The following is a 27,407-nucleotide window of genomic DNA, read 5'->3' as shown; positions in this document are numbered from 1 at the left end:
GTAATCAGATGTAGAGGATTGGGTGTGGTCCCTTAGGTGGCTCCTACTTGGAAAGCCACAAACACACCTGCTCAGGTTGTGAAGTGAAAAGAACTAGAAGGACGCGTCAAGGAACGTCACAAAGTGGATGCTGAGAACAAGGCGCAGTTGCTAGGCAACGACCGAGCGCAGACGCCTGGAGGGACGCAGAAGCCTGATGGAGGGACCCGCCAAGAAGGAGCAGCGAGCGATGGACCCCGGTGGCGTGAAGGAGAAGGAGGAAAAGGTGGAAGAGGAGGCAGGAGAAGAAGAGGGAGAAGAGGAGGAGGAGGAGGAAATTACCGCCGCAACCCTGCGGGGCAAACCCCGACCTTTGCCCATCTCAGCGATATCAGCTTTCAGCTACATCCCTCCACGGCATCAGGGCCCCAAGGAGCACAGCTACTTCAGTCGCGAGGGCCAGGTGAGCAGGTCCAAGAGAGAGAGGAGGGACACACACACACACACACACACACACACACACACACACACACACACACACACACACACACACGAGTCCGCACTATCAGGGAGGGCTCAGAGCGGAAAGGAATGTGATGAGGGCGGGGCTTCAGTGCTAGAGAGAGGCCTGGGGTGGGACCACATAACTTGAGCTGTTCAGACAGTAATAGGGCAGGGTTTCAGGTGTGGTAGTAATACTGTGAGGAGAGGGTTGGGAAGGACTATTTCTGATATTGTCCAAGGGCAGCTAGCCAAGGTAGGAGGGGCGGGGTCAAAGTACTAGAGGCTTTAGAGGTACTGCAGCTCTAGGTAGAGGGTGGTGCCCAGGACAAACTGCACTGAGCTGCAGAGTCCAAAGGAATTGTATAGGGGTGCGAAACTGGCTAGCACGGAAGCCTCCTGTTTTACAGATGTGGAACTGGTCTCGGGGTTAGCTAGGGTTAAATACCAGAGTCTGGGTCAGGGCCCCCTGTGTTATCACTTGTGAAGGGGCTGGAATTTGACACCAGTGAGGCAGACATGGTTAGTAGGCAAGAGAGAGACCTTGAACAGAGGCACAAGGGCACCAAGAATATGGCCATCACAATCACAGTTGTAGACACCTCAGGAAGTGAGGATGGACAGATGTGAGCTTGGTGCAAGTGAAGTGATGCAAATGTGTCCTGGGAGTGGGAACGGCAAAGAGGAGTGAGCATAAAGGGATCAGGCAATCACAGCCATTCCTGAGAAGCTGACCAGAGGTGCCCCTCTGGGAACAGGGGAGAAGCTGCTACCCATCCATTCCATAAAAAACTGAGGGAGTACTGTCAGGATGCTGGGCCACTCTTTCTGCCCACTACCAGTTGGTGGGTCAGTGGAGTGTCAGGGTTGCTCTACTTAAGGTGGCTCAACCCCCTGGGGTCTGTCTGTATCAAGTCTCAGGTAACAATGGAGACAAGCCCTGACCCTAGTTGCAGTGTCTGTAAGGTCCAGGGTGTGGGAAACATTCTGACTCTAGATGGCAGAAACAATAAGAACACTGTCTTAGTTGGGGTTACTGTTGCTGTGAAAAACACCAAGGCCAAAAGCAAACTTGAAAAGAACTTTGTTCACTCACAGACTCCTACAACAGTTCATCATACAAAAGCAGTGAGGGCAGGAACTCAGGCAGGACAGGAACCTGGAGGCAGAAGTTGATGCCAAGTCCTTGGAGGGGTGCTACTTACTGGATTGCCCACAATGACTTTGCTCAGCTTGCTTTTCTGTAGAACGTAGGACCACCAGTCCAGGATGGCACCTCCCAGAATGTGCTTCATCCATCAATCACTAATTAAGAAAATGCCTTACAGGGTTTCCTATGGCCCAGGAGACACTTTATTTTATTTTTGTCCATCTTTATTAAATTGGATATTTCTTATTTACATTTCAATTGTTATTCCCTTTCCCAGTTTCCAGGCCAACATCCCCCCCAGCCCTCCCCCTCCCCTTCTATATGGGTGTTCCCCTCCCCTTCTATATGGGTGTTCCCCTCCCCACCCTCCCCCCATTACCACCCTCCCCCCCAACAATCCCGTTCACTAGGGATTCAGTTTTGGCAGGACCAAGGACTTCCCCTTCCACTGGTGCTCTTACTAGGCTATTCATTGCTACCTACGCAGTTGGAGCCCAGGGTCAGTCCATGTATAGTCTTTGGGTAGTGGCTTAGTCCCTGGAAGCTCTGGTTGCTTGGCATTGTTGTCCCTAAGGGCTCTCAAGCCCCTTCAAGCTCTTTCAGTCCTTTCTCTGATTCCTTCAACAGGGGTCCCATTCTCAGTTCAGTGGTTTGCTGCTGGCATTCGCCTATGTTTTTGCCGTATTCTAGCTGTGTCTCTCAGGAGAGATATACATCCGGTTCCTGTCAGCCTGCACTTCTTTCCTTCATCCATCTTATCTAGTCTGGTGACTGTATATATATGGGCTTCATGTGGGGCAGGCTCTGAATGGGTGTTCCTTCAGCCTCTGTTCTAAACTTTGACTCCCTATTCTCTCCCAAGGGTATTCTTGTTCCCCTTTTAAAGAAGGAATGTAGAATCCGCATTTTGGTCATCCTTCTTGAGTTTCATGTGTTCTGTGCATTTAGGGTAATTCGAGCATTTGGGCTAATATTCACCTATCAATGAGTGCACACCATGTGTGTTTTTCTGTGATTGAGTTACCTCACTCAGGATGATATTTTCCAGTTCCACCCATTTGCCTATGAATTTCATAAAGTCATTGTTTTTGATAGCTGAGTAGATTTCCATTGTGTAGATGTACCACATTTTCTGTATCCATTCCTCTATTGAAGGGCATCTGGGTTTTTTCCAGCTTCTGGCTATTATAAATAAGGCTGCTATGAACATAGTGGAGCACGTGTCTTTGTTATATGTTAGGGCGTCTTTTGGGTATATGCCCAAGAGGTATAGCTGGGTCCTCAGGTAGTTCAATGTCCAATTTTCTGAGGAACCTCCAGACTGATTTCCAAAATGGTTGTACCAGTCTGGAATCCCACCAACAATGGAGGAGTGTTCCTCTTTCTCCACATCCTTGCCAGAATCTGCTCTTGCTGGAGTTTTTGATCTTAGCCATTCTCACTGGTGTGAGGTGAAATCTCAGGGTTGTTTTGATTTGCATTTCCCTTATGACTGAAGATGTTGAACATTTCTTTAGGTGCTTCTCAGCCATTCGGCATTCCTCAGCTGTGAATTCTTTGTTTAGCTTTGAACCCCATTTTTAATAGGGTTATTTGTCTCCCTGCAGTATAACTTCGTGAGTTCTTTGTATATTTTGGATATAAGCCCTCTATCAGATGTAGGATTGGTAAAGATCTTTTCCCAATCTGTTGGTTGCCGTTTTGTCCTAACAAGTGTCCTTTGCCTTACAGAAGCTTTGCAGTTTTATGAGATCCCATTTGTCGATTCTTGATTTTAGAGCATAAGCCATTGGTGTTTTGTTCAGGAAATTTTCTCCAGTGCCCATGTGTTCGAGACTCTTCCTCACTTCTTCTTCTATTAGTTTGAGTGTATCTGGTTTGATGTGGAGGTCCTTGATCCACTTGGACTTAAGCTTTGTACCAGGTGATAAGCATGGATTGATCTGCATTCTTCTACATGCTGACCTCCAGTTAAACCAGCACCATTTGCTGAAAATGCTATCTTTTTTCCATTGGATGGTTTTAGCTCCTTTGTCAAAAATCAAGTGACCATAAGTGTGTGGGTTCATTTCTGGGTCTTCAATTCTATTCCACTGGTCTTCCTGTCTGTCTCTGTACCAATACCATATAGTTTTTTTTATCACTATTGCTCTGTAATACTGCTTGAGTTCAGGGATAGTGATTCCCCCTGAAGTCCTTTTATTGTTGAGGATAGTTTTAGCTATCCTGGGTTTTTTGTTATTCCAGATGAATTTGCAAATTGTTCTGTCTAACTCTATGAAGAATTGGGTTGGAATTTTGATGGGGATTGCATTGAATCTGTAGATCGCTTTTGGTAAAATGGCCATTTTTACTATATTAATCCTACCAATCTATGAGCATGGGAGATCTTTCCATCTTCTGAGGTCTTCTTCAATTTCTTTCTTCAGAGTCTTGAAGTTCTTATCATACAGACCTTTCACTTGTTTAGTTAAAGTCACACCGAGGTATTTTATATTATTTGGGACTATTATGAAGGGTGTCATTTCCCCAATTTCTTTCTCGGCTTGTTTCTCTTTTGTGTAGAGGAAGGCTACTGATTCATTTGAGTTAATTTTATACCCGGCCACTTTACTGAAGGTGTTTATCAGGTTTAGTAGTTCTCTGGTGGAACTTTTGGGATCACTTAAGTATACAATCATATCGTCTGCAAATAGTGATATTTTCACTTCTTCCTTTCCAATTTGTAATCCTTTGATCTCCTTTTGTTGTCTGATTGCTCTGGCTAGGACTTCGAGAACTATATTGAATAAGTAGGGAGAGAGTGGGCAGCCTTGTCTAGTCCCTGATTTTAGTGGGATTGCTTCAAGTTTCTCTCAATTTAGTTTAATATTAGCTACTGGTTTGCTGTATATGGCTTTTACTATGTTTAGGTATGGGCCTTGAATTCCTATTCTTTCCAGGACTTTTATCATGAAGGGGTGTTGAATTTTGTCAAATGTTTTCTCAGCATCTAAGGAAATGATCATGTGGTTTTGTTCTTTCAGTTTGTTTATATAGTGGATTATGCTGATGGTTTTCTGTATATTAAACCATCCCTGCATCCCTGGGATGAAGCCTACTTGATCATGATGGATGATTGTTTTGATGTGCTCTTTGATTCCGTTTGCCAGAATTTTATTGAGCATTTTTACGTTGATATTCATAAGGGAAATTAGTCTGAAGTTCTCTTTCTTTGTTGGGTCTTTGTGTGGTTTAGGTATAAGAGTAATTGTGGCTTCATAGAAGGAATTTCGGTAGTGCTCCACCTGTTTCAATTTTGTGGAATAGTTTGGATAGTATTGGTATGAGGTCTTCTATGAAGGTCTGATAGAATTCTGCACTAAACCCGTCTGGGCCTGGACTCTTTTTGGTTAGGAGACTTTTAATGACTCCTTCTATTTCCTTAGGAGTTACAGGGTTGATAAAATGGTTTTTCTGTTCCTGATTTGACTTTGGTACCTGGTATATGTCTAGGAAATTGTCCACTTCCTCCAGATTTTCAAGTTTTGTTGAATATAGGCTTTTATAGTATTATCTGATGATTTTTTGAATTTCCTCTGACTCTGTTGTTATGTCTCCCTTTTCATTTCTGATTTTGTTAATTTGGACACACTCTCTTTGTCCTCTCGTTAGTCTGGCTAAGGGTTTATCTATCTTGTTGATTTTCTCAAAGAACCAACTTTTGGTTCTATTGATTCTTTCTATGGTCCTTTTTATTTCTCCTTGGTTGATTTCAGCTCTGAGTTTGATTATTTCCTGCCTTCTACTCCTCCTGGGTGTATTTGCTTCTTTTTGTTCTAGAGCTTTTAGGTGTGCTGTCAAGCTGCTGATATATGCTCTCGCCTGTTTGTTCCTGCAGGCACTCAGAGCTATGAGTTTTCCTCTTAGCACGGCTTTCATTGTGTCCCATAAGTTTGGGTATGTTGTACCTTCATTTTCATTAAATACTAAGAAGTCTTTAATTTCTTTCTTTCTTTATTTCTTCCTTGACCAGGTTATCATTGAGTAGAGCATTGTTCATCTTTCATGTATATGTGGGCGTTCTTTCCTTATTGTTATTGAAGACCAACTTTGGCCCATGGTGGTCTGATAGCACGCATGGGATTATTTCTATCTTTCTGTATTTGTTGAGGCCTGTTTTATGACTGATTTTGAATTTTGAAGAAAGCTCCATGAGGTGGTGAGAAGGTAGATCCTTTTGTTTTAGGATAGAATGTTCTGTAAATAGCTGTTAAGTCCATTTGGTTCATGACTTCTCTTAGTCAGTCTATGTCTCTGTTTACTTTCTGTTTCTATGATCTGTACATTGATGAGAGTGGGGTGTTGAAATCTCCTACCTTTATTGTGTGAGGTGCAATGTGGGCTTTGAGCTTTAGTAAGGTTTCTTTTACGTAAGTAGGTGCTCTTGTATTTGGAGCATAGATATTTAGGATTGAGAGTTCATTTTGGTAGATTTTTCCTTTGATGAGTAGGAAGTGTCCTTCCTTATCTTTTTTGATGACTTTCGATTGAAAATCGATTTTATGCGATATTAGAATGGCTACTCCAGCTTACTTCCTCAGACCATTTGCTTGGAAAGTTGTTTTCCAGCCTTTTACTCTGAGGTAATGTCTGTCTTTGTCTCTGAGGTGTGTTTCATGTAGGCAGTAGAATGCTGGGTCCTCATTGCATATCCAGTTTGTTAATCTGTGTCTTTTTATTGGGGAATTGAGTCCATTGATGTTGAGAGATATTAAGGAATAGTGATTGTTGCTTCATGTTTTATTCGTATTTGGATGTGAGATTGTTTGTATGCTTGTCTTCTCTTTGTTTTGTTGCAAGATGATTAGTTTCTTGCTTTTTCTAGGGTGTAACTTACCTCTTTGTGTTGGGTTTTACCATTTATTATCTTTTGTAGGGCTGGATTTGTAGAAAAATATTGTGTAAATTTGGTTTTGTCATGGAAGATCTTGGTTTCTCCATCCATGTTAACTGAGAGTTTTGCTGGATACAGTAACCTGGGCTGGCATTTGTGTTCTCTTAGGGTCTGTATGACATCTGTCCAGGATCTTCTGGCTTTCATAGTCTCTGGTGAGAAGTCTGGTGTAATTCTTATAGGTCTGCCTTTATATGTTACTTGACCTTTTTCCCTTACTAATTTAAGTATTCTTTCTTTGTTTTGTGCATTTGGTGTTTTGACTATTATGTGATGGGAGGATTTTCTTTTCTGGTCCAATCTATTTGGAATTCTATAGGCTTCTTGTATGTTTATGGGCATCTCTTTCTTTAGGTTAGGGAAGTTTTCTTCTATGATTTTGTTGAAGGTATTTACTGGTCCTTTGAGTTGGGAGTCTTCACTCTCTTCTATACCTATAGTCCTTAGTTTTGATCTTCTCATTGAGTCCTGGATTTCCTGTATGTTTTGGGCCAGTAGCTTTTTCTGTTTTACATTATCTTTGACAGTTGACTCAATGTTTTCTATGGAATCTTCTGCTCCTGAGATTCTCTTTTCTATCTCTTGCATTCTGTTGGTGATACTTGTATCTACGGCTCCCTGTCTCTTCCTTTAGTTTTCTATAACCAGGGTTGTCTCCCTTTGTGCTTTCTTTATTGCTTCTATTTCCATTTTTAATTCCTTCACCTATTTGATTGTGTTTTCCTGTAATTCTTTTTAGCATTTTTGCATTTCCTCACTCTAGGCTTCTGCTTGTTTATTTTTGTTTTCCTGCATTTCTCTAAGGGAGTTCTTTATGCCTTTCTTGAAGTCCTCCATCATCATGGTTAAATGTGATTTTAAATTTAGATCTTGCTTTTCTGGTGTGTTTGGATATTCAGTGTTTGTTTTGCTGGGCAAATTGGACTCCGATGATGCCATGTAGTCTTGGTTTCTGTTGCTTGGGTTCCTGCACTTGCCTCTTGCCATCATGTTGTCTCTGGTGTTACCTTGTTCTGCTATTTCTGACAGTGATTAGACCGTCCTATAGACCTGTGTGTCATGAGAGCTGTAGACCTGTTTTCCTGTTTTCTTTCAGGCAGTTATGGGACAGAGTGTTCTACTTTCATGTGTGTAGTCTTTCCTATCTACTGGTCTTCAGGTGTTCCTGTGGGCGTGTGTCCTAGGTCCACCACACAGGTCGCTTGGAGCAGAAAAATTGGTCTTACCTCTCATCTCGGGCCTGGAGTCACTCCTCAGAGACGGGTTTCAGCTCTCTGTGAGGGCAGCAACCAGAAGGACCTGCCCGCCTTCACTCGGGACCCTCTACAGGGTGGCCTAGATGGCGCTAGACATTTTCCTCTAGAGTCAGAATTGTGGGCAGAGAGTAGTCTCCTCTTGCTTCCCAGGCATGTCTGTCCCTCTGAAGGTCTAGCTCTCCCTACCATAGGATTTGGGTGCAGGGAGCTGTTTGACCGGGTCCCTTCAGATCCGGGCAGTGTCTCCAGGAGAAACTTTATTAATTAGGGTTTCCTCTTCTCAAATGACTTTAGTTTGTGGCAAGTTAACAGAAAGCTATCCAGCACAAAGAGGGTGACCAGAGAGTGCAGAAAGATCTGGGCTGGGAGTTCGGGTTAGATTCTGGCTTAGTAACACTGGACATGGCTCTATCAGCTCAGGCAGCCGCTGTGCACTGTTTACCAGGTGCTAATACAGAGCAGGCAAATCTAGGCTGTGAGGGTCATTTGTTCCTTCCTTTCACTATTGTGACTAAATATCTTCAGTGAATTCTGTTCAGGATGCCTGCATTAGAGTGACATTATGGGAAAGGGACATTAAATATGAATGCGTGGACCCAAGAAGTAACTCAGGACATGACACCCATGTTTCTGCTATCTGGTGGCACTGCCTAAAAAGGGGTGTAGATTAGGGAAGTGCCTAGGTCGACGGAGGCCATTCCTTCTTCCATATTATCTAAGGTCTAACATAATACATTCTCCCTATCTCCCCACTTACCATCCCAGGCTCAAATGAATCTTCTTCCTTCCCCCATCAGGACAGCATTCACAAAGTGTCAGGCATACAACATATACCACAGGCATCCCTGCCATAGGAGTCATTCTTGGTGTGGGCAACTGTTAGTGTTTGGACTCTTAAAATTCCCATCCCAGAGTCCTGATCCTGAGAACCCCAGAATGTGAACTTAAGAGACATAACTCTATATTAGTGGTCATCAAACTAAACTCCCAGGGTAGCCCCTAACCCAACATATCGGAAAAGGGAAATGTACAGAGACAGACATGCATAGAAAGAAAATGGTGTGAAAAGGTAGGAAGGAGGCTTACAAGGGTAGGGAATGCTATAGGCCAGCTGAAGAATGCAGCTGGGAGCATATGCCTGCTGAATAGTTCTGTCTCTGTAGGAATTGCCCTGAGAACTACTGGTTCGATGATGTTGTCTGCCAGCACTAAAAGACAATGTATGGTTGTTGTTTAAGCCTCCTAGTCAGCCAGGGCTACTTCAGTAATTCTAATATACCAAAAGCAACCAGAAGCCCCAGCATACTCCCTGGGGATCTCGTGTCTAAGAACAGCAGTCTGCTTATGGTTGAGGAGTGTGGAAAGACAGAAGGAACAAGGGGGGAGTGGCTCTTGTCATGAGATCTGTGTTCCCAAGTCTTGGATACCTGTTAGAGTTCTGAGATGGGATCAGGATGTACAGCTATGTTTTCTAACCTCCTTGCTGCCATAGACTCCACTTTCTTTTCTATGAATATACTTAAACTGATAGACTAGGCATTGGGGTAGTTGTCTATCTTCCCAGCACTTATGAGTCTGTGACAGGAGGATTGAGGGTTCAAGGCTCATGTGGGCTACGTCATGAGATCCTTTCTACAAAACCAACCAAATATATAAATAACTTATCCGTACAGTTTTTTTATTTGTTGAATGAATTTTATATTTTAAGTGTGCGGTGCATATAAAATTATCAAATTTTAATCATAAAAGTACAGTCCTGGTGCACAAAATGAGACATGCATCTAATGTAGTCTCGCTGTCTAAAGTCTGTGCTGTTTTATTGGGAGCATATGAAATTTGGCTTCTAGTGTAATAAAAATTTTCATAAGGTATCATGGGTTCTTAAATGCTAGCCAGGTGTTCCCAGAGAATTGGCTGAAGAATAAGCAGACTGGCCAATATCTATCAAAGACAGGCTAACTTGCAGGAGGCAGCTAAGGATTCCTGGTACAGGAATATGAAACTATTGAATACTGTTTCATCATTTATAATAAAGTAAGCAATGCACAGCTAGGTAACACTCCGATTAATACAAAATCATTCTCTTAGGTTCCACTGAACCTATGACCCAAATACTGAATAGATTGGGCTTCTATAGCAGGAACAGTAGGGAGGAAGTTAAATATTGCAAGGTCAGAGGGCATTAGGGCTGGACTCCTCTCCTGTAATGGCTTCTACATACAGGACTCTAATGCCTGATCAGAGGAATGGGAAAAACACACATTGAAAGACACTCTGGCCCTAGGAGGAGACTTTGGATCGTAAGCCTGCCTGGAATAGATAAACCAGATTCCAGAAAATCACTACAAAGCAGATGGCTTTCTAATAAAAACAAAGGACATATCCCACCTGCCACCCACAAACCCAAACCAGATAGGCTGTCAACCATTTGGACAGAAAGGCCTTTGGGAAAGGTATTTGTTCCAGGGATTTTTAGAAACAATACAGAGCCTTTCTAAGGAGCAGGCCAGGGCAATATTCTCTCTGGCTACCATCTATTCTCATGCCCCAAGAATGTACTCTTCTGTGCTCTGCCTGTCTCCTACACTGTACACTGTGCATCTTGTCTAAATTATTTCAATGGACGTTATAAAGAGCAGACATTTGCAGGGAGACCAGAGCAAGATTCCCTTGACAGAATGAGTTGGGGCAAAGAAATATGCAGGTCAATAACTTCAATGTAAAAACCTGTTCCCCCATATATACTAGTGGATCTTTAATTGACAGCTTATCTAATCACATGACTACTTTTCCATGAGCCATCTCAGCTATTCAGTACACAGATTCCAACTGTGCAGAAAGGAGTGGGTCTACAGAGGAACCTCCAAATAGCCACTTAAGCCTTGCTTGACTAATGAAACCAGGATCTGTCTGATTCCTTTGTCTGCGTGGGAGTTGTTGGTAGTGGTAAAATCCTGCCTTTAAGGAGTTTTGTAAGTAGTTGTATGGATGTGATGATACAGATAGAAGATCTGATGTAGCTGCTGTGAGTCACTGTGTGTTTCTTGTACCAGTTAAAAATAAATTCTGTTTGAGTAATGGCAAGAAAACTTCTCAACATGGAGACAAAGCTGTTCTCCAGGTCACATGACTGGGGTGTCAGGTATGGTGTCTGATAAGGGGCAGCTACAGGAGACTTTCCTTTGAGCAAAGTCAAGTGCTTTTTGAGGAAAAGCAAAACAACAACAGAATCCCAGACACTGTTGATGCTTTCAGAACCCACTTATAAAACCCGAATTCCTTTAGTATGTAGTTTATTTTTTCACACACACACACTCACAGACACACACAAACACACAAACACATGGACACACATATATAGAGACACACAATCAGACATACACATAGACACACACTCACAGACACACATAGACACACACACACACACACACACACACACACACACACACACACACACCAGTTTGGTTAACCAGTATGTCAATGAGATGCAGAATATCTAGTATAAATACAGCTAGCAATTGTTCTTTAGCTGTGGTTCCTAATGATTATTTTCTTTTCAGTAATTGCCCATTCCCTTAAATACCCAACCCTCCTCCACTGTCAGAGATTAATGCAGAGGACCGCAGTGAAGACGAGCAAATGTCCCTGCTCTTCTGACTCCTCCACCCCAGGGAGCCCACCACATTCATGCTTTGCAGGCTGCAAACTTATTTAAAACTCCGGCAACGTGGCTGACTAGGATGACAAATCTGTCCTCTAGCTACCATCTAAAATGTGACCAGTTCAGGGACTGCTCCCTAGGGGGCTCTAGCAGCCTGTGTTTCCCTGAGAAATACGCTCGTCAGGGCTGCAGAGCAGACGCAGTTCAGTGATGTTTTTAAATTACTTTTTTTTTCTTCTTCTGTTGTGTACAGCATTTCTGCCCCCAAAATGGAAAAGCCGAGTCAGAGGAGAATGCTCTTTTATGAAGGTTTTGATTAAATCCCTCAAAGTGTAACAGTTACATTAAAAAGAAATCGCCTAAGTGGCTTTAGAATGTGTTTCCAGCATGCCAGCGTGGATTGTAGAGAGCTGTTTTGAGGACAGCTGTGTTCCACAGGCCTCACTCCAGCTTTGCTGGGATTAACCAGAATCCTCTCTGCATGTGCAGAATCACAGACCTGGAGGCAAGGACTGATGGTGTCCTTACGGGCCATAAGCTCTACCTCTCTGCCTGCAGAATGCTGTTCATCCAGGGTAGTAAGAACTTCCAGTGTATGAAGGCTTGTGCAGTCTGTCCACAGCTGCAAAACAGAGAGTCACAGGGACCAAGCCAGGGTCCAGTGCACGAATGTCACCTTAGACATCAGTCATATTTGATCACATGAGCCTGGGCACTCTTAAGCAGCTGTAAAGGAAGATAAACCATTTTGTGGCCATGTTCCTGGTAGGATCCAGGAGTCTTGGCTGTCCAGTAGATTCATGGCTACAAGAACGCAGAGCACCTTCCTGCACACCCACTGTCCCCTCTCATTTCTCCTTTTTCCTTTGCACCTATTCCCATCGAGCCTACTAAACATTTCACTTACTTATTTTACTATTGCTCTTCCCCTACTGAATTCTGGGGTGTGTGTGTTAATTTTTGTCTTGCTATCTCTTTAGCAATCAAAACAAGGACTGGCTTACCTTCCAGAAAAACCTGCTGCCATGGTGGGTAAGAGAAGGGTAAAGATATGGAGTGGAAAGCCTAAGCCACCTTTTCAGAAAATGTGCTTAGTAAACTAGGGGTTTCTGTTTGTAGTACGTGTGGTTTAGTACTCTACTCCATGAGGTGATCAGGGTGGATCCCACTTGTTTCTCACCCTGTGCTAGCTGCAAGCCTGTTGTCCAATGACCTGTCCCCAGGAATGGCATGTCCCAGAGTGTGGAGCAGAGCAAGACTGAGTCTTCTTCCAAGGCAGGTGGAATCTTGTAAATGGAGGGGCCCAGCTTCCCTTGGAAACAGCTACAAGGGAGGAGTGAGGAAGAGGCCAGTTTGTCTTTCTCCATGGAGAACTTTCTTACCGGCTATACTGCCCACAAACAGGTGTGGCATACCTTTTGGTCTTGTGCTCCTACATGCAATGGTTTGTGTCTGATTTTGTGTTCACACACAGAGGATCATACAAACGTGTATGCTTTACAGTTTTCTCACAAGGTATACTTGTCTCTGTCTGTGCATGCATATGGAGGCCAGAGGACAACCTTGGGTGTTGACAGGGTCACTCACTGATGTGGAGATTGCCAAGGAAGCAAGACCCCCAAGGGTCTGCCGGTCTCTACCTCCCAACTCTGGAATGGTAACAGTGAGCCAGTGTGCCTGCCCCCCCTTTTTTTAAACTGTAGGGTCTGGGGGTTCAGTTTAGGTCCTCAAGACTACAAAGAGAGAGTTTTGATGCCTTAGCTTCCTTCCTCTCCTCCTTCCCCTCCTTCCTTCCCTAATTCCCCCTCCTCTTATTTTTTCTTTTCCTTTTAAAGTCTCTCTCTCTCTCTCTCTCTCTCTCTCTCTCCCTCCCTCCCTCCCTCTCTCTCTCTCTCTCTCTCTGTCCTCTCTCTTTGAGACAAGATTTCATAATGTACCTTTCTAAGTAGACAAATCTAGATTTGCAGTAATACCACCACTGCTACAGGTGCTGGTACTATAGGCTCATCTACCCAGCTCAGCCTGCTCTGCTCATGTGGCAGTGTATGCTCACATATTTTATTTCATAGTTTGATGAGATGATATATCAAACTAACTTTTCATCTCCCTAACAAGATTCCAAGGTTCTCAGCATGAGTAATGAAAATAATATTTTTTATTTGTTGAGTATCTTTTTTTTTTAAAAAAAATTTTTGGTGGAGAAAGAATGAAAATCAAAAAAAAAAAAAAAAGAAAAGAAAAGAAAAGAAAAGTTTACTTAGCCCAATCTTTTGAGGACCAAAGTTTTCAGCAGCTGACCTTGGCCTTGTGAAGTCTCTGCCATTTGGCTGCACCACCTCAGGGCATGAGTGGTAGGGCAAGACACGGCAGGGTAAGTAGTTACATCTGCAGCCAGGAAGCAGACACTTGCAGTCCCCCAATCGCTTCAAGGCTGTGCCGTGTTCTTAGTGACCTAAGAGCCTCCTGACAGGCCCTGGCTCTTAAGAGTGTGCCACCATCATACACCACTGCCACCTGGGGACCAAGCTCCAGAGCATGAGCTCCTACAAGTCACATTACAGCTCTAGCAGAAGTGAATAGTTGTAAGCAAATGACAGACAAAAAAAAGGGCTGAATCTTCAGCCTCAGTGACAAGGTGGGTCTGAGAAGTAAGGCATAATCCACGGAGTCCATGTACTCTCACAGTGAGTCAGTTGAGAGGAATTCTGCTGACCTCAGCTCAAGAGTAAAATATTCTTAGATTATTGGAGAAGTTGTAAAAATTGTCAAAACTTATGATCCTAATGTGCCAGGAGAAGGAACAGGATCTTGTCTGCAGGCAAGCCATGGAGAACAGTTAAGCACAGTCCCTTAAAGGTTCTGATACCTATTCTTGACAAGCTGCAGCCCTAGAGACTACAGTCTTGAATACTGTTAACATTCTCTTATCGAAGTATACTGGTCTCACTCCCAAGGAGATGCTCTGGGCTTTCCAGAACTCAAACAAGGCCCTTATGGAATCAGTGACTTTGGAGATTTACAGTTTTGTAGTAGGTCATATACTTGTGGGCAAGTAGCTTTGAAGAAAGTAGTAGCAGTCACTCACAAGTAATTTCCACTTTAGTCAGGGTAGGCTAGGCTGTGCCTGAGCAACACAGAGGCTTAGCCAGGATCATGGCAGAGTTTGCTGTTACTAACTCACAAGCCTCATTGTTAGCATCATTTCTGAATTCTACCCTTGGTTGGCTGCCCTCATCTGGAAGCGGTGAGAATTTTTTTTATTTAAATTTTATTTTTATGTGTTTTTTATTTGTTTATGTTTTGTTTACATGTATGTCTGTGTATGCCTGGTAAGCAATAGGCCAGAAGAGGGTATTGTATTCCCTAGAACAGGATTATAGGTGGGCATCAGCTGTGTAGGGGCTGGAAATCAAACCCATTTGGAGCCAACTCCCCAGACCCCATGGTGAGAACATTTCCATCGAAGGAAATAGCAAGCACTACTAATGAGGTGGACTGTTTTCTGCAGTGAGTGGTTAGCTTCATATAAGTGCAACATTGGGCTGAAGACAATAAGTAGTATGACAGACCTTGATTCATTTCTCATGTTTTGCCCAATGTGAGTCCTGCAGAACTCTTGGTGCAGTGATGTGACAACCCACTGTGCCTCCTTTAAAAATATATACAAAATGAAATGAGGGTTATTTATATTTTTAGTTGAAAAGGCATGGATTTTTATTATATACGCTGGTAATTATGTGTATGAATAGGACACATTTGACATCATATTCACCTCCCCTCTCTACTTGCAGCCCTTGGACACCTCTCTCTCCTCCTCTCTCCTTTCTTCTCCCCTCATCTCCATCCTCACCCATCCCCTTTCCCTCATCCCCATCTTCATCCTCCCACCCCTCCGCATCTCCTCTCCGCCTCCTCATCCACATCCTTGTTCCCTTCCTCCTCGTCCCTTCCCTTCCCCTCTCTTCTCCCTTTTGTCCTTCTCTTCTTCCACCTTCTCCTCCCCTACTTCTCCACCTCTTTCTCTTCCTCCACCAGGACATTCTCTTCTCCTTCTCCATCATCATTCCCCTCCACCATGTCCTCCATCTCCTCTTTCTCCTCCTCTTCATGACTGACCTGAGTCAAATCAGTGCTCTGCATATGCACATTGGTATTGGAAGTATTGGGCCAAAACTCCTGTATTCCATACTCCTGAAGAAAATAGACTCTCCCTCCCTTAGTAGCCATCACCTGCTGGAATCTTCTCAATCAGGGGTGGGATCACATAGACTCTTTCTCTGTGGATGCTGGAATATTGACTGGCTTATTCTTATTCAGGCCTGGTTTCTCTCTTGGTGGTTCCACGGTTTCCAGAGTCCAGTAGTATTAATGACATTAAAGTCATTAATCGGATCCCCTGAATTCTCCATACACAAAGATTGAGCCTATGTGTCTAGAGATGGCATGTCTTGGCACTCCTAGGAGGAACAGGAGCAGGGCAGCAGGTGCAGGAGGGCAGGAGCAGGACAGCAGGAGCATGATGGGAGGAGCAGGGCGGGCAGGAGGAGGAGCCAGGCGGGCAGGAGGAGGAGCCTGGAGGGCAGGAGGAGGAGCCAGGAGGGCAGGCGCAGGACAGCAGGAGCAGAGCAAGCAGGAGCAGAAGGGCAGGCAGGAGGAGGAGCCAGGCGGGCAGGAGGAGCAGCCAGGCGGGCAGGAGGAGGAGCCAGGCGGGCAGGAGGAGGAGCCAGGCGGGCAGGAGGAGGAGCCAGGCGGGCAGGAGGAGGAGCCAGGCGGGCAGGAGGAGGAGCCAGGCGGGCAGGAGCAGGACAGCAGGAGCAGAGCAAGCAGGAGGAGGAGCAGGGAGGGCAGGAGCAGGGCGGCATTAGCAGGGTGGCAGGAGCAGAGTGGCAGGAACAGGACAGCAGGATCAGGATGGCAGGAGCAGGGCGGCATTAGCAGAGTGGCAGGAGCAGGATGGCAGGAACAGGACAGCAGGAGCAGGATGGCAGGAGCAGGAGCAGGGCAGGCAGGAGCAGGAGCAGGGCGGCATTAGCAGGGTGGCAGGAGCAGGATGGCAGGAGCAGGATGGCAGCACCAGGGCGGGCAAGAGGAGGAGCAGGGCAGGCAGGAGCAGGAGCAGGAGCCAGAGCAAGGGCAAGTCCCTAGAAAATCAGAAGTAGAGTGTAATTGTGTGTTAGTGATGCTGTCCACTCCGGCAGTCAGTAAACTCAGTTTACCCAGAGGAGTATTCTCCTTAGGCTTCTGGTCCTGCTTTAGTAGGCTCTGATTTACTTTGTTTTGGCTTCCCAGTTGTTCCAAACACAGCTGTATTTACAGAGTGTGTTGGGCAGCACAAATTGGTCGAGGCTTGGTGGCTTAGAGCAATGGGAACTCAGTTTTCAGAGACCTGGAGAGTGGAAGTTTGCTCCCTTTTGTGGGCTCAGAGGGAAATACCTTTGTTTCTCTTGATAGTCATCTTCCTGTCCTGTTCAGACTGTCTTTCCTTATCTATGTCTCTATGTTTCAAATTTCTGCTCCATAAGGACACCAGTCATATTGCAGTGTTGTCTCACGCTAGTATGATGTCATCTTAACTAAATACATCTTGAGCTACCCTTCTTCCGAGCAGGGTGGTGTTCTGTATTCTCTGGTATAAGACTCCAACATGAAGGCTTCTGGAGGACAAAACCCACCCCCACAGCACCTGAGAGGTTGCTCTGCAGAGTTCTGGCTATAGCAGCTAACTCTGTGATTGCCAGAGATGCCAAGGCATGTCCACAAGTTCAGAGCAAACAAGATCTTACCGCCCTTTCTTACCATTCTTCCTTTTCTTTTTCTTTTAAAGATTTATTTATTATATACTAGTACACTGTAGCTGTCTTCAGACACACCAGAAAGAGGGCATCAGATCCCATTACAGATGGTTGTGAGTCACTATGTGGTTGCTGGGATTTGAACTCAGAACCTTTGGAAGAGCAGTCAGTGTTCTTAACCACTGAGCCATCTCTCTAGCCCTTTACCATCCTTTCTTTTAAGCCACTGCACTTTTCCATGCTCTCTCATTTTATTTGTAATATTTTAGCATTTTATTATATTTTACATACTCTGTGTGTGTGTGTGTGTGTGTGTGTGTGTGTGTGTGTGTGTGTGTGTGTTTCTCCCCATGCTTAGGCTATAGTCTTACTTAAAATGAGGTCCCTCCATTTTCGTCCTGAAACCTAAAATGACCTCTTACAGTATTTTTAGCTTATTTTCCATCTCTACAATGAAATACCCAGGGCTGTGTGTCTTATAAAGAAAATGTTTATTTCAGTCATAGTTCTAGACTTTCCAGAAACCACAGGTATTAGTGGTTTCACTGGCTGAATGTCCTGGAGCAGTCAGGACACACTAAGAGGCTGAAGAGTGTCTACACATGTGCTTCCCGCAGTAGTGCATGGCTTGCTGAGAGGCTGGTATTGTACACACTTGTGTTTCTTTGGCTTCTGTCTCACTCAGTATAGAGCCACTAGACTGCCCTGATAACCCCACCTAAAGTCAGCCATCGTGGAAGGCACCATCTCTTACAATATATTCAGATCAAGCCCAGCCCTTTCAATAACTAACACTGGATATAAAATCTCCACAGCTGAATTAATTCCTCAAACTGCAGAAGGAACAGACTCAATTAAACTTAGGAGTGGAGGACACAGGCACCATTTTGAAGATGACATCCACACACTCAAATGGCTAGAGACTATTCAGTATCAGGAGTTGTGAGCATAGGAGGTAAATTGAAGGCAGGACATCAGACACCACATGTAGCACACAGTGTCTCAATGTTTAAGCAATGCTCAAAATGCAAGCAGACAAAAGCAGAGGTCACAAGCTAATATTTTCTGTTTTTTGTTTTTGTTTTTTAAATTGTTAAATCCTGGGGAGTGATAGGTGAATCTGAGAGATTTTCATTGTGCAGCACCAAGTCTGTGTTGTGATAGCATCTCAGCCCCGATTGGTTTTTATTAAAATCATCTTGCTTCAAGCCACAAAGGAACACAAAAATAAAAGATGAAAGCTTAGTAATGGAAGACACACTTCGGCTCCGCTTAGACACCGGAGACAGATAGTGTTTTGCTCTGTGAGGCTGGCCCTCTGCTAGTAATTTTTTTCCCTTTTAGTCTTATTCTTCAGCTGTAGAAAAATTCATCCCTTTCCTCTGGAACATTCTGAATATGCACCAAACTTGCAGCAGGGATGGGGTGGGGTGAGCGGGTAGGATGGGGCTGGGAGTGCTTTTGGGTTCTCATCAGCCAGTGCCCAGAAGCAGTGAACTTCCTAATCCAGATCAAGATGGCCTAGGCGCTCAGAACACCCTGAAATTGGGAGGCAGCACAGACTCTTGGCTGCTCCTATTTACAGTTTTAGGAGACCTGGTTAAAATGAAAAACAATAGACTATTTTTTCCTTTTTCCAGGGAAGTTGCACACTGCAAGAGGTTTCTGTGGCGTAAAGCATTTGTAACAGTGATTACAAGCTACATTTCTTCCTGAATCTGTTCTTATGTCACTGGGGCTTCTTTTCGGATAAGCTCCACCCCTTAGCAGGACCCACTCCACTCAGGAGGATTGGCCTTGCTGAAAGAACTAGGCAAGAAGCACAGCACAAGAAGATTCTGGCAGTTTGTTCCCTTACTTCCCCTCTTCCTGTGAGGCTCCCCTTACCTGAGCAGGCTAGACACCCGGTGGAAGCATTGTTGGGCGTGGGATGGGGAACACTGTCCACGTCTACTTTTGCACGTGGTCCTCAATGGGTAGACGAGCAAGGTATTTTAGTCAGGGTTTCTATTCCTGCACAAAATATCATGACCAAGGAACAAGTTGGGGAGGAAGGAGTTTATTCAGCTTATACTTTCACATTGCTGTTCATCATCAAAGAAAGTGAGGACTGGAACTCAAGCAGGTCAGGAAGCAGGAGCTGATACAGAGTCCATGGAGGGATGTTACTTACTGGCTTGCTTCCCCTGACTTGTTCAGCTTGCTTTCTTACAGAACCCAGGATGGCACCACCCACAAGGGGCCCTCACCCCTTGTTCACTAATTGAGGAAATGCCTTACAGCTGGATCTCATGGAGGCATTTTCTCAATTGAAGCTCCTTTCTCTGAGCTAACTCCAGCTTGTGACAAGTTGACACACAAAACCATCCAGTACACAAGGGTTCACCCATCATGCTGTCAGCTGTGGCTGATCTCCTCCAATCCTACAGACAGCCCTGCTATAGCCAGGGCATGAGAGCTTCCAGACAGGCAACAGAAAACTGAGATCAGCCTAAACTACCATCTGACTGCTTAAGTCACCATGAGAGATGGCTCAGCAATTAAAAGTGCTTGCTGTTCTTCCAAGGGACCTGAATTCAGTTTCCACCACCCATGTCAGGTGACTTACAGGTACTTCTATCTGTCCATCTCTCTGTCTCCATGAGATCCAGTGCCCTCTACTGGTCTTCAGACATACCTTTCCATAATGCATGGATTCATTCACTCTCGACACTACAGTGAGGGCTTTCAGGTTTGCCTTGTTGTGGGCCTCTCCTCAGCTTGACCAATAGCTTTACACCTCAAAAGGCCTGAATCTTTATAGCCCCCCTTGAAGGGGAATGGACCTACAGAGTGGGTGTCCTGTTCGAACTTGCTCTGTGCTACTGAAGGGCCCTCCTGTTTTTCCTAGTAAGTATTGCTTTGCCTGTGAGGGCTGGCAGCCCGCTAGCGTCTGCAGCAGGAGATGATGCACTGCGTGTTCAAGACTGAGATTTCTTTGTCATGACTTAAAATGGGTTTTTAAAGAAACTTAGATTTATTTGATAAGCAAATACCTACTTTTATAGAGTCAAAGTGATTGATGTTTTCTTTGTGACATTTTCCTTATTGCTTTTATGCACGGGAGGTCCCTCATGGGCTTCCTTTTTCTCTTATTTTCCTAGTTCCTCTAGAAATTACTTTCGTCTACAGTGTGATGTGAAGAGACAAGGAACTAGCTGATTTTACAGCACTGAATGCTGAATTTAATCAACTTTCCAGGGAGTTAGTATTTTCACATCCCTGTCTAGATCATGTGTCGGGATCCTGATCTGGACACCCAACACCCAGGGCAGGTGGCACAAACGCAGTCATGTGATGCACAGAGAAGCCATGGCCTCCAGTGACAGAGCAGGAATGGCTGGATTTAGTGAAGCTAGGATTATGTCAGTGGGGAAAAGTTCCCTGCATATCATTCTGCTGGTAGAGCTCTTACAAATCTTGGAACTGCAATTCTTAAAAACCACCTTGTTTCCTTCACTGGATGGTGGACATATCAGGCACGAAGAGGTGTGAACTGTCTCCCAGAGTCTACCTGGTGGAAAGTCCATGAATGCTCCCATTTCTGGATGGTGCATTGCTAGCCATTACCATCACTGCCAGAAATGTTGGGTTCCCACACTCTGTAAACAGGGTCGCTTGTGTTTTCCATTCTGCTCAGCATGCGTGTGCGTCCTTTCTTTCCACAGAGGGAATCATTCTAATATCATTATTAGGAAAAACAAACACCCAAACCAACTCACCCCAGCACAAGCGAGACAGCAGGTCATCAGTTCCAGTCCCACAGATAATCCAATCTGGTTTCATTGCTGAAGGAATCAGGATATCCAGAGCAACAAAGCCAAGCCTGCTATGTGAGATGACAGTTAAATACCACCTAACCCGTGGGTTACTTATTTTACTGGGTACCACACAAGCAGATTGACTAAGAAAAGTTGAGGAAAAAAATAGAGATCTATAGAAAATAGTTATAATAACAGGTCCTTTTCTAGAACATCTAAGCTGTGTGTGTATATACATCTTGAATGTATAATGCATGCTTATGTTATATATGTAGACATATGACATGTACTCATGGATATCAGTTTCAAAGTTCTATAGCTGTTCATAGGGGTTAAGGAAAATATTTTTGTCTCTCAAGAGGTTGGTTTGCATACAGGCAATTTGACCACTGGCCAGCAGCTGGAAGGAAGACTTCTGCTTGGGATATTGTCATAGCATCCAGTTACCGATCATGTCTGGAGGGTAGTGCCCTCATGAACAGGCTTTGTGCCTCCAAGGAAGTTCAAATGAGCCTCCATGGTCTCTGTCCCTTCTGCAGTAAGATGGTGCCATGCATTAAGCCAAAAGCAGCTCTCTGCAGGTGCTAAATCTGACCCCACCTTGGTCTTGAATGTCCAGCCTCTAAACAGAGAAACATTTTGTTTATGAATTTCTTGGTCTGCACTATTTCCTCACAGCAACATGAGCCACGGCTGAGGTTTGAACTCTTGCAGCAATGTCGGAGGAGGCAGACTTTGAAGAATATCTCAAAGAGGAACAGCAGAGAGCAGAAGAGAATATCTGCCGTCAGACTTGGTCCTCAATACACTCTATGCTTGCTGGTGGGGGTCTAAGCTCCTTTCTGTTCCACCTCAGAGCTGCTCTGCCATGCGGGATGTCCCTCCTCAGTGCCTACTCACAGGAAGGGAATTCTGTACTCTCCAGTCCCCACTGCAGAGCCTGGGTTTCAATGCTGTCCTTCAAACACACCTGTGATTGTCTCTGTTTATTCCCAGACAGGGATTGTCTCCCTCTATGACTGTGTTTTTAAGAGGAGACTAGATTATAACCAGAAATTACATCGAGATGACAGAGAACATGCAAAGAACCTGGGGCTTCATATTAATGAGGAGGTAAGATGAAGTTAACCATCAAAACTATGCGTATGTGTATGTACCCATGCATAGAGATGTATGCACATATAATGTGAATATATGTACACAAATACATATCTACATATGTGCATATACATATACAATATATATAACATATATATTATATTGTGTGTCCATGTGCATACATACATATATATGTTGAATGTGTAAATATATATGTGTGTGTGCCCTTTCACACATTTATCTGTATGAAATTTGAGAACATGCAGATATCTATGCACATACATACATGTATTTCATATATGCATGAACACAGGCTAAATATATGTTTATTTTTGCGTATATGTACATGTGCTGATGCATGTATAAGTGACCATATGCAAATATTTGACACTGTGTTCCGATGCTTTATGTAGCTTTATTTATGTGGCTGGCATCTATTTTATTGTGCTGAGAAGTTAAGATGTTTCTGTTCTATGACTCCATTTTTGCATTAATTTTTCTGATTGGATCTAGGGAACCAGACAATTGAAAGAGAGTAAAATTAGGAAGCTCTTTTCAACAGAAGGAGCCCTTACTTATCTTCCCTCTGAGCCCTGGTTACAACAGCTTTTCTAGGGACACTGGTCTAGTCTAGTCATCAAGTACCCACCACAGGGGTGCAGCTCTGCTTTCATCTCCTGAATGTCTCCAAAAGAAGGTGGCATCCGGGTCCCAGCAGGTAGACAGGTGCTGGGGTGCTTTCTATCCTGGACCAAACTGGGCCCATCCTGGTCTGTATCAGACATCTCTGCCTTTTTACCTAACCCTCAGTTCATACTGAGAATGGCAGTCTTTTTAAAGGTCAGAGGCTGAGTATGCAGAGAAGATTACACCGCATCACATTATAGCATAAAAGCTTCTTTTGTGTGTGTAGGGGGTCTCTCTATTGAGCCGCTTGTGAGTGCTTGTTCTGCTTGTGAGTGAGGCTGCTAGCTCCTGCCTTCTCACCACACTTAGCACTCTTGAGTTGGAGTTAAGTGATAAAGGCACTTAGTTCACAGTCATGGGATTTTTATATTTGCTTACATTGGAGCACTTTGCATCGACCTTCTAACAAAGGAAGAAGAGTACGAGGCAAAAGACAAAGAAACAACCTGGTTTCACATTGATAGAGAGCATGCACAGAGAGCACTTTAAAGTGCAAGATAGTGAATGGGCTGAGGAGGTTCTGGGGAGAAGGATCAGGAAAGACCACCAGGGACTTGAATGATTGCAACTCTCTGTCAGTGAACAAACTCTTGAAGCCCCAAGCTGCTATTCTATATGCTGGGGAGGTAGGGTGTGAGCTGGGAGAGGCCAGGGGAGAGGAAGGAAAGAGGAGGGATAGGGCCTGAAGTCAGATAGCAAGTGGTGTGTGGTTCAGTGTCTTACTTATCCTCCAGATAGCAGGGTAATAGAGGGTTGTGCACGGAGGGACTGGAGTCTCTGGCTTTGCAAGTGCAGGTACACTGGTAGCATCATTGAGACACGGCCTGGGTGAGAGACCTGATGGATAGGCCACTGTACCGATGCATTGTGGATAGAAAGGTTTCTGTGCTTGCAATGGTGTCTGTGAATTTCATCTTTTCAGGAACAGGAAAGGACTGTGCCAGTGCTGATGTCCTCTGTTTATGGGAAACGCATTAATCAGCCCATTGAGCCCCTAAACAGAGACTATGGCCGTGTGAACCATGTACGGACCGACTTCTACAGGAAGAATGACATCCCCAGCATCAAGACACCTGGCTTTGGGCACATCACTCCAGCCTGAAGCAGTTGTGTGGTTTATAGGGCACTCTGAGGTACCCTGTCAGCAAGTAAGGTAGTATTGGAACCCATTTTCCTGTTCATGTCACCTGTAGCCGCAAGGAGGATAAGCACACACATATCTAAGGTGGTCCTGGCTCAGAACCTGGGCAAGCACCTTTACTCATGTTAAAAGCTTTAGTGTAAAGATTTTCACTGGACTTGTTTAAAATGACACTGACTGATTCATTCTGAGACTGTGAATAAAAGAAAGCTTGCCTCCCATTGGTAACAGCTGTGTTTGCTTTGCATGCTGGTTCTTCACTTTGCAAGGATTTGTTGGGGAAGGGTTCACAGGAGCGTCATTCGTGTCCTTCTCTGTCACTTAGGGGAACCTCCCTGCCTACAGTGCAAATAACTTTTCTGTTTCTCTGAGAGGACATGTACAAAAATGGCCCTAGACATTACTGAACTCTAGACAGGACATTTGTTTCCCTGAGGTCACAGATAAACTAAATTTTGCACAATGGAGTATAAAAACCCCTGTACATTCGTACTGCCACCCCTCCGGGAAGTGTCTGTCACAGGTGCAGGGCGCAGGCTGAATGTTGTTTCTGTGATCTGATGTTTTATCATCTCTAGGTGAAATGTCCAAACTTTGACAAGTTTTTATGCGAATCAGGAGACTACCAAAGCACAACCATGAATGGCAGCACCGTCCTGAGCATGGAAGCTATCCGTACCCTCATTATTCTTTACACTGAGGTTTGAACCCAGGACCATGCCACTGAGATCCATTTGCATCCCATGGCTTTCACTTTGGACAGTAGTTTCCTCTTCTGGAAGCAACTGATCTTAACCTATGTTGGAAGTATTTATTTTGAAAGAGAATCTGACACATAAACTCAAGCACTAAGACATATTTTTAATGAATGAATCTTTTGGAAGAAAGATTCATCTCTCATCTACCATGACTGAATTTTCCACAGCTGAGCAGGTAATGGGTAGGTGATGTAGTTTTGGTGTTCTCAACCGTTGGTTTTATTGCTTTGAATCTGCAAGGTGGTTTCTCTAAGGATACCTGATCCAGAATTTCTGGCCATTTCAAGGATAAATAATTCCTAAATATTTATATTCTGAATTTTTTAGTGTTGTTGCTCTTTCCCCTTCCCCAAATAAATAATAGTATATGTGAGGTGCTCTTGGGCACATTAAACTATACTTGTAATATCAAACATGCAAAAAATCTGGGTCACAGAAAAAATTTACAACACTGCTCATTTATTCTTATAGCTAAAAACTATAGATGAAATAAATTCATATCAAACTAAGTTATTTTCATTACTTCAGGGTGGATCCCATGCCCTTAACTTACTGTGTTTTTATTTCTTTTAACCCCTCCCCCGTTTTGGTGGTGAGGTAGAAGGATTGGAGACAGCATCTTATAGAGCTCAGGTTAGCCTCAAACTCACTGTATAGCTGAGGCTGGCCTGGAGACTCTTCATCTTGTAAACCCCACCCTCAATGCTGCTTGCTTTTAAAAGGGGATAGAATCAATCAAGGTTTCACACTGAGTAGGTAGCAAAGGAAAATTAAATGAATTTCTGTTAGCTTCTCTACGTTTACAGCCAATTAATGAATACCAGTTAGAGACACGTTAAAGGGGATATTACTGTTTTTGAAGATTTATTTTAGCTTACGTGTATGCGTGTATGCCTGCATGTGGGTAAGTGCTGCTGGTGCCTGCTGAGGTCAGAAGAGAATGTCAGAGTCCTGAAGCTGGAGTTGTGGCAGCTGTGATCAGCAGACATGGATGCTGGGAAATGAACTTGAGGCCTCTGCAACAGCAGCGTGCAGTGTCAAGTGCTGAGCCTCGTCTCCAGCGCAGAGAGTACTTCCTGTGTTAACTCCCACTTATCAAAGCCCCACCACTGTTTGGTGTTGGTGCCTGCATATGGATGCTGACAAACAAGCAAATGAAGGCAGAGAAGATCTGACAGCCACTGGCTTTTGAAGTTCAGCAAGGGGGCAAAGAGAAAACTGGAGGTCTGACTGACAGCATGCTTCTGCCGGCTCCAAACAGTGACATGGAAGTGTGGGAGTTAGGGAACTGGACTGTTTTTCAGGAGAGGCTTCCTGTAATGCCAAAGCATGAGGGGTGCTTGAGAAGGGCCTTCTCCATGATGTGCATGTTTCTAATATTTTTACCAAGGTCCAGGAACTCAGATCAGGAGTGGCAGCTTGCCATTTGATGAGACAGGCAGTTTTCCTGCCTTACCAGTGCCTTGGCCACAGAGCAGCCACTCACTAGACTAGGAACAACAGGCTGCATGTCTCTGCACCTGTCTCCTCATTTCTAAGTTGAAGGGGAGGGAGTCTCAGATTGGGAATTTTTAAAACATAATACACAGAAGGAAGCCCCTTGGAAATTAGTAAATAAATGTGATCTAGGTCAGCTTCTTTCTTCGGCGGTTCAGATCTAGGTTGAGACTATGTCGGCTGAGATCCCACCCTAAGAGGCTGGTGTGAGCCCAGAGCTGTGTAAGGTACATGTTGACAAGGACATTGGCTGCTGTCAAATTTTATTGATGCTTAAGACAGGTAATTTAGCTCTGGCCTCTATCCTTCCAAATTCTTTTAGCCACGACACCCGGTCCAGGGTCTTGCTATGGGGGAAAAAACTGTTTGAGAAAACTTGATGAATTGCTCAAGTGGGTATTTACTGGGGTGTGGTGGCCTAGAAGCAACCGGAGTACGAGATGCCAAGGAGGAGAGCCACAATAGACACTTCTGCTGATGGCTGAGTCCAGCATGCTAGCCTAGATGTTGGTCAGAGGGAAGAGGAACGCCATAATGCTACCCCTCTCCCTTCAGTTGCCATTTAGAGACTTGCCATTACTACAAGATCCAAAAATGCCTGATTGAGGCAGAAAATTGAAAAGGCCAGGCTGTATTCACTTGAGTGATGAAGATTAAAAAGGCCATGCTGTATTCACACTTGGACGGTGAAGGACACTTCTGAGTCTTGGCATGCCAGTGGTGTGCGTGCTGTGAATGCTGGTGAGAGCACGTTGCCTACTGCCAAGCTGCCAGTCATTAGCTCATTTAATCACCACTGGATCCCATGAGCTTGCATGGAAGAAAACACTCCTAAGAGGAGTTAAGAGATGTTTTTCAAGGCATGTAGCTAGTAAAAACCAGAGCCAGGAATCAGACATGCACTTCACTTCTGGGTGTACAACAATCAACTGTTTCCTAGTAGCCTACCTGGATCCTCTGCCTCCTACAGATGCCTGCCCTGAACTAAAAAGGAACCCAGCCTGTTAATTACTTTTTTTTTTTTTTACTTCTTTTAGACTTTTTTTTTAATGCATGATTGCTTTTTTTTTTTTACCATTGGCAAAGTATAATTTCTTTATGTTAGAAAACGGAAAGCCAAATTCAAGCAACCTTAGAATTAGATTTGCAGC

At 44.3% G+C, this 27,407-nt stretch overlaps 1 protein-coding gene across 1 annotated transcript; it reads left to right on the top strand.

The window, feature by feature from the left end:
- The first annotated feature begins 180 nt into the window (after positions 1-180).
- On the top strand, positions 181-24,222 carry Cfap90 (cilia and flagella associated protein 90). The gene is made up of 3 exons (NM_001400836.1): positions 181-442; positions 22,072-22,188; positions 23,783-24,222. The coding sequence occupies exons 1-3, from the start codon at positions 197-199 to the stop codon at positions 23,960-23,962; spliced, it is 543 nt and encodes a 180-aa protein (NP_001387765.1). The 5' UTR covers positions 181-196; the 3' UTR covers positions 23,963-24,222.
- The last annotated feature ends 3,185 nt before the right edge of the window (positions 24,223-27,407 follow it).

This window comes from Rattus norvegicus, chromosome 1 (assembly GCF_021556685.1).
Source record: "Rattus norvegicus strain SHRSP/BbbUtx chromosome 1, alternate assembly SHRSP_T2T, whole genome shotgun sequence".
NCBI lineage: Eukaryota > Metazoa > Chordata > Mammalia > Rodentia > Muridae > Rattus > Rattus norvegicus.
The sequence above is the reverse complement of the archived record's forward strand: the minus strand, read 5'-3'. Positions and strand labels throughout refer to the sequence as shown.